The following is a 7,662-nucleotide window of genomic DNA, read 5'->3' on the forward strand; positions in this document are numbered from 1 at the left end:
TCACAAATTCTGCACTTCTCATGCTGGGCACCGGTTACATTCCCTACACCACAATACATAAAGAAAAAAAAAAAGTCTACCTCAAGTGCTCACTGCACCACAGGCACACAAAGGGTCTGAAATTCTTATCTATTGAGGACTTTCACTACTAATTTCTTCCGATGGTCCCTATGACATAGGTGATTTCTGAAACCTCCACGGCAACTGGGCAGTAGAAATAAAGACAACAGAATAAACTTCATTGTTTTTATTCTGCAAAGCAATATGCACATCTTACAAACACAAAATTAATCTAGGAGAGAAATGTCATTTCCAAATTGGCTATTGACCATCATGCAACAAGACAAGTGAAATGTAAGAACAAAACAAAAAAGCCATCTTAACCCTACAATCACCTGCAGAGGGTTGAAAACCAAGGCTCAGATTTTCTATGTAATGCCAAAGAAAAATGCAAAAGAAAATGGCAGCTTTCTAAGAACAAGAAAACACGTACAAATAGAATCAAAACTGATTCAAGTCATAGTTAAAAAGAAAAAGAAAACAAAAAAGGAAAGATCAATATGATCTGAACTTTAATATTAAAAGTTTTTACTCTTCTGTTTGGCTGCATTAACTTTTGTACATTGCGCCTAGAACAATCCAATATTCCTCAGTATTACAGCACTTCAACTCAGTGGACACCCTCACCTCTCTGCTGCAATACGGGGGTGCAAAGGGATAAACTAAGGCCAAAAAATACAACTCTGAACATCTTCCCTTTTACGTTTGTGGGTTGCAGTATTTCTGGGTACTTCAATACGGTGGGTAATAAACTGCAAAGCAGGCTCCTCTAATTACCAAACAGCAAAACCAGATTAAAAAAAAAACAGACCAAATTCCAAGCTTGGATATTTGGAGTGTGATTTTTAATTTGCTGAAACAGAAAACACTTGGCTTTGCTTTTTTAAGGGAGTCGTCTTATACTGGGTGTTTTCTAGGTATTTCCAGAATTTGCTACACCACCCCAGTCTGTTTCCTATTCCTGCCTTTGGTCCCAGATCAAGCCACCCTCACAGGCAACTCTAGAAGTCAGTATTAATGCCGAAGGCTGGGTATGCATGAATTAGGAACAGCTCACAAAGGTTTCATGAGAAGCTGTCTACCTGTTTGGACTCCACCGATTCATTTCAGTGAAGTAGTATTAGCCCACAGCAGCATCAGGAGAAAACTGGAAGCTTCATTTTATCCCTAGACTTCAAACTAGGCCACCTCGAAAGCTTTACCTTAACATTCCTGGAGAAAAACACGTTAGTTAATACCACTTAAGTAACTGAAAGTCTATAAAGAAAACATGTTCTGAAGAAAAGTGTGACTGTTTCGCTTCAAACACTCTGAAGACTCATGAACTTACTGAAGTCCCACACATACAGACCAGCAGGGTCCCATTCAATAGTATGGTATTAGGCAATACCTGTAGGTATTACTCGCAGGTAATAAACTAAGTCTATAGATAATAAACTAAGAATCTTATGCCAGCATAACTGAGACTGTGAGATTCTGACTTGGGTTTCTTCTTTTGTGTGGTTTAGAGCAAAAGTAGAAGGGAAGAAAGTACATGTTTATGTATGCAGACCTACAGTTGTACTATCTGACAAGAAAGCTGAAAGACAAGATGAAAGGTCAATTAAGGCAACCAGTGAGATTTTAAAAGCAGTGGTGGAAATGTCTGCAGGAAAACCCTGACTCATGAAAATTAAGGAGGCTGCTCAATAAGAAGCTAGAAAGAAACAGCAAAAGCCAGAATGGGAAAGGGAGAGACACACAGAATAAAACCTCTGATTTAAGAATGGACAGAGAGAACAGTATGTATTTTACTGTGTGGTTTCTTTGACCTGAATCACAACAGCCCTAGTCCTCTCCTTGTCATTTTCCCCTGAGCGGACAGCATTAAATGGAAATAGGACAAAGCTAATAAAAGTGTTATTTTCAGCTGCCCTTCAGAGACGGATGGAGAGTCCCAAAGTGAAGCTTTATACCAGACTATGGGATTTCTTTTCCTTTCATTGTTTGCACTTGCCCAAGGCTGTGCAGAGCCCCGGACTGTTCATACAATACATCTTTTTATTAAGTTTCACTTTCTAGAAAAAAAAAAAAAAAGCACAGAAAGCTGCTCTGCAGCAGAGATGCACAATCCTGGTTTGAGGGCTGCAGATGGGAGGCCAAGTGGAAAGCTTTCCAGATAGTCTCTATGCTGACTTCTCGGCATTCAGCAAGCCAAATGAAAAAATAAAGAAAAAAAAAATTAAAAAAAAAAAAATCAAACAGCACTTTTCAGTAAGAAACATTTTTAAATGGGACTTCACTTCTTCATTTTTTTACTATGAATAAAAGCACGACTTTGTCCTAAATACAGCACTATGAAAATGTGAATATGTATTCCTTTTTTCAAAAAAACCCTAAAACGTTGATATCTTTTCTTGCAAGCAAGGAGCAAATGGAAGAAAGTATTAGGCCACACAAATACACATTTAATTCATGTAGTAGATTGGTGGCTTTGGAAATGCAGTATTATATCAAAGGTGCATACTGTTTCAAACACACTGTACATATCATTGGGCAAAAAACAAAGATCTGTTGGTTTCTTTGAGACACTTGCAAAGGCATCTTAACCTGCCCAGATGCAGCTAGACAAAAATATCTTGCTCTGACTATATGTAGCCATATCACTAAACATATCTACACAAACATTCGGCTATGTCCACAGGTAAAGACTGAAAGTTTCCGGCCGCACTACAATGCGGAACAAGTGCATCATCTGACCTATTCTGAATATACTTTTATAAATATGTACAAATCAATTACAGGCACTTGAAATGTCTTTGGTTGGAATAAACCAACATTGCAAGATAATGTATTCACAGAGTGTTAAGACCCATTCTGGGTTCAGCAGGCAATGATCACGGTTCTCAGTCATTCTCAGTAAAAGTAGAGGATGGATTATGCTTCTGACAAAGCAACCTAAACAAAAGAAAGAAAACATTTAATTAAAGCCAAATTCTTAATCCTGTAACAGTGATATTACTTATCTCCATGCAGCTGGCCTATCTGTCCTTGACTTTTCAAAGAACCTTGAAAAAATCTAACTTGGAAAGAAAACCAAAGTCTGAAGGTGTTTTGTACTTAGCATTATCAATTAAAAAAAACCCAACAAGCAACACAAAAAAACCCCAACAACAAACCGAAAACCAAACCAAAAAACCCAAACCAGCTTACACTACAAAAGATCATTATGATCTAAAGGTGCCAACATTAGCTTCCTACTTCACAATTAAATATATTCATATTTAATCCTTCAAGAAAAGTGCAGGTCTCTGGTGCAGCACTGAATAATGACTGTTTCAAAGCTTTCTCATGGTTTCAATTTAATTCTGATTAACAACCATTACAATGATGCAATTTTCAGTCTGTTGTGATAAAAGATAAATAAAACTACTCAATGCCATCTATTCAATACTTGATATAAAACAGTGCAACGTCAGAATTATGGCAGAACAGTTGCATTACAGCACCTACTGAGCTGCAAGAATCCACTTCTGTAGGAGAGACATTTAACTTTCAGGATCTATGGAGCACATATATTTATTTTGTAGCAGCTATCTGTACAGTCCACAATGAAACACCCATGTCTCTTTGAAAGGGGATTAAATCTACATCTCCAGAGATAAGAAAAACCAGTCTGTACTATGTAAAAAAGGGGGGTTTCTATGTTTTCTTATCATAGTCAATGTTTTGTTATTACACAGACTCACCTTTTCAGAGCAGAATTCTGTATTGCTTTGCCTCAGTTTGCTTGGTCTGCCTTTAATAACTGCATAGCAGAACATTGTAATCACCATCACAAAAAGAAAGTAACTGGTATGCATGAGATGCAGGTTTATTAGAGAACGATCATCCTGCAACAGAGAATTAAAACCATTTACTGACAATGCACCAATAGCTGGCATTTTATATTAAAACAATAATTATCAGATGAGCACAGAAATTACTTAATGAATCAACTTTCTCCCCTTTACCCAGCTGGCATAGTAATGAAAGTGATTCCTAACTGTGGCACAGAGAGCCAAAACGGTCCTCATGTTAAAAATCTGTACTAGAGATCTCTTCCCATATACTGGCAGTGTCTTTTGTCAAATGATTTCAAAATATTAATGTCAGACATTAAAAGCTGTGAGGCACATGGGGATTACATGAAGAGCATTATGCCCAGCACGGGTAAAGCATACCCAACTCTGTCTCAACCCTTGCACTACATAATAAACCAGCACTGAATACGGTGATTTTAGGATGAACAGAACCATATTCAATTAAACCAGAGCTAAACATTTATTCAACATAACATATAAAATCACTATGGCACTTACATCTGGAACTATAACAGTTAGTTTGGGATTTAAAGCATGATACACTTTTCCGATTGCTCCTTTGTAACACCAGAAAGGGTTATAATCTTGTGCATATTTTGTATTAGAGTCCCTTGCTGTGGTAAAGATCTTGTACCAAAGTGTAGCATTGCTGTAGGTTTCCGGAACACAATGTGGTGGCTGACTGCAGAAAAACGGAAATAATTAGCACCACAATTGCCATTCTCCATTTTCATTAAGAGAACTGAGTCAAGTCCAGACTTTTCAACAACAGCATAAAACACAGTTTTATTCTGGACCTTCCAAAACAACAACGAAAAACAAAGCTTAACTGTAAGGGTGTATTAAAAAAACGCCATATCATTCCTATACTAAGATAAGAATTTAACTACATGTTGTTCCAGTAAGTCAACACCCCACAGCCTAATGAGAAGAACACTGGTTTTCATAAGGCTTCACAGACAAGTGAATCTATCTGGTGGTTCTCCAGGGTATACTGAATAGTGTCAGAGTCTACAGAAGACAAAGGGAAGCTATTTTGATGAAAGTGTGTACCTGCTGGGGTATGGTAGCAAAACAGCATTCAGCTTACACTGATCTCTCAGCAGGGAAGAGGGTAAAGAACCTTAGTGTCAAACCTTAGCTCTCACGCAAGGTAGTGAAACTAAATTACAGAGTATCTTTCTTAAAAATTCACAGATTCCTTTGTTCCTAGTGAAGTTTAAATCACAGGTAGCACACTTAAAGGCAAGTAGGTGCTATAGTTCAAAACATCTACAGAAAAAAATACATAGTGTTGCTAGAAGACTGCAAAAGTCTCAAGATGGGTTTTTTACTGTGGGGGAAGGAAGGCAAGTACATAATTTCTACAGTCAACAATAAAGTTCATCAGAAAGTGACAACCTCAGAGGACCAGCAGAGGAATTAAATCACCCAGTAACCAATCTATGAAGGAGCGTTTAAAATGCACTTACACTGTGACAGGAAATACATTGCTGGCTGCTGTCACAGTCATGCAGGTTGTGAACACAACCTGCTCGCAGTGGCCATGAAGAACACAGTCATCTGAGTTCCAAGCAGCAGGCAGGGTGAATGTAATATTTATCTCCTCATGGGATTCTCTGCCTTTGAGAGAGAGAGAAGAAAAGCTGGTTTTCATTCACAAAAGTATCTGAGCAACAATCACTAGGATAAGGACAACATGCAAATGACTAAGGCAGCAACCATCATCCTGAATCTGTACCTTTGAAGTCATCCAGGATCTTTAGTATCAACAAAGAGATCAAAAAAGAAAGTTAAAAACCAAATCAAACCAAACTACAAAACCCCCAGCTTCTGGTCTTTCTAATCTCTCCTGCCCCCAGAAGAAACAGAGTGATGAGGCTCTATTCAGAAGGGAAAAACTCACTATAAGTGAATTCATGCATGTTCAGAGAACTTTATTAGAAAGGAAAAAAATCACTGATCTTTAGGCTTTCTCCTCCCAAAGACTTTTTCCACATTTGCTTTTTCTGGTGCTTACTTTTCAAACTGGAGATACTCATGTAGACAAAAAGGTGCCAGCATATATTGAACTGCAGGATAAGTAGTGTACGTTAACTCCACATGGATATATTCATACTGAAACTAAATCCAGGCTACTGCAAATGGAACTTTGCATTTGATAGCTCTTAAAGCAGTAACAACAATAACATAAAACACATTAATGCAGATTTACAGCTATGGTAAATGTGTCTTCACAGCTCTCTGAGGTTCAAAACACCTTCAGGCATTTGCAACCCAGGCTAAAAGCTAGAATTCCATGAGATCCTACTATCAATTTCTACTAATTTTCTACAGTCTCCTGTCAAAACTTACCGGCAGGGCAGACACATAGCATACCAGTCTCTTCACACCACAGAAATTGTTACCATCTTTTTTGTTACTGGTTGCAATATTAAAGCTTATTCATGTATGCATTTCAGATAACCTTTTTTTTTTTTTTGGCAACATGCTACTTGGTATCTCTAATGTATATACATTAATGCCTTTAAAACATGAGTTAAGGACTTGCAGATCTATCAAGATAGAACTCAAGATAGTCACTGTAGAAGCTTTTGCTGCTTGGAATTTTGTTGGCTTAAAAATTACCTTCCATTGGCATTAGGTTAATCATTTAAAACTGCAAAGCCTCATCTTGGAAAACCTGCAGGTTGTTTTCCATTCTGAATGCAGGGAAAAGTTTTTCTAGCAAACAGGTGAGTAGGTGTATGGATATGATCATAGCAGATCTGGAAACACATGTACGTTCCAAGCAAAAGATTAATCTCACCAATAATACGCTGGTGAATTTTTATTTGACTATATAGTTTATCATTCAAATTTATAAAAGTCAAGTCTTGCATACCTGAGAGTCCAATCTGGTGTCCAAAAATTGTGGAACTCAGATGTGTGACATTGCGAGAATATCCGCCAAACGGCCTGAGTGGGTCCAGCGTCAATGTGATTGCAACAGAGATGTTTATTGGACCTGAGTCCTCAAGAGTCTGTGGAGACTGTGTAGAAGATCTCGCCTGTCCACTGGTCACGGTACTTTCTGGAGTTGTGGTATCATTGATGAGATGCTTTAAGGTTTCATTCTCAGATATACAGAAGTCCAAATCATTAAACCTCAGGAGGAAAGTATTCCAGTCCTTAAAACAAATGTGAAGATTTCAATCAGATTAGCAAGTTAACTGTTGGCTGCCACTTCTAAAGAGCAGTGCAGACCTTGATACGTACCATCAGGCCTGCGGTTCCAAACCATTTAACAAAAATTACATGGCTCACAAAGCAAGCACAAGTACCACCATGGCTATCTCAACAACAGGACAAGCTGTTTACAGAAGTTAGACATGTTCAATCCCAGCCACCGTCTGACCACTGCTCAGCGCAGCAGCAGAATTATCCTCCTTTAAGCTACAAAAGGAACAGACTAACTTGGTCCGTTCTCACCACACTCAGGGTATGAACAGTTTCTAGCAAGGTTTCCCTCATTACAGAATAGTACTACTAACTAAGAAGTTTCACAAAGCAGCTAGCTGACACAACAGAGTAAGAAAAAGAAAGGCTTCTAGTCATAGCAGGGAAGATCCACGTCACATAATTCAGCCGCATCCCCAAAATAAAACAAGACTATTCAAACACTCATACCAACAGCCCCTTTCTTTATGAAATTAGAGGCAAGTATAAATGAAATCTCCTGCAAGACTCTACACACTCCCATAACAGGGTTCTTGGGCTG

At 38.1% G+C, this 7,662-nt stretch overlaps 1 protein-coding gene across 1 annotated transcript in view; it reads right to left on the reverse strand.

Moving 5' to 3' along the window:
• Nucleotides 1–238: 238 nt before the first annotated feature.
• Nucleotides 239–7,662, reverse strand: part of TMEM248 (transmembrane protein 248) — a 9,626-nt gene continuing 2,202 nt past the window's right edge. The window contains exons 3-7 of the mRNA XM_026861687.1: nt 6,787–7,072; nt 5,375–5,525; nt 4,401–4,584; nt 3,789–3,932; nt 239–2,997 (exon numbers count right to left, since the gene is read on the reverse strand). Coding sequence (XP_026717488.1) covers nt 2,977–2,997; nt 3,789–3,932; nt 4,401–4,584; nt 5,375–5,525; nt 6,787–7,072 — 786 coding nt within the window. The 3' untranslated portion in view covers nt 239–2,976. The remainder of the gene's footprint in view (nt 2,998–3,788; nt 3,933–4,400; nt 4,585–5,374; nt 5,526–6,786; nt 7,073–7,662) is intronic.

Source organism: Athene cunicularia, assembly GCF_003259725.1.
Source record: "Athene cunicularia isolate RWA chromosome 19 unlocalized genomic scaffold, athCun1 chr19_part1, whole genome shotgun sequence".
In the NCBI taxonomy this organism is placed as follows: Eukaryota; Metazoa; Chordata; class Aves; order Strigiformes; family Strigidae; genus Athene; species Athene cunicularia.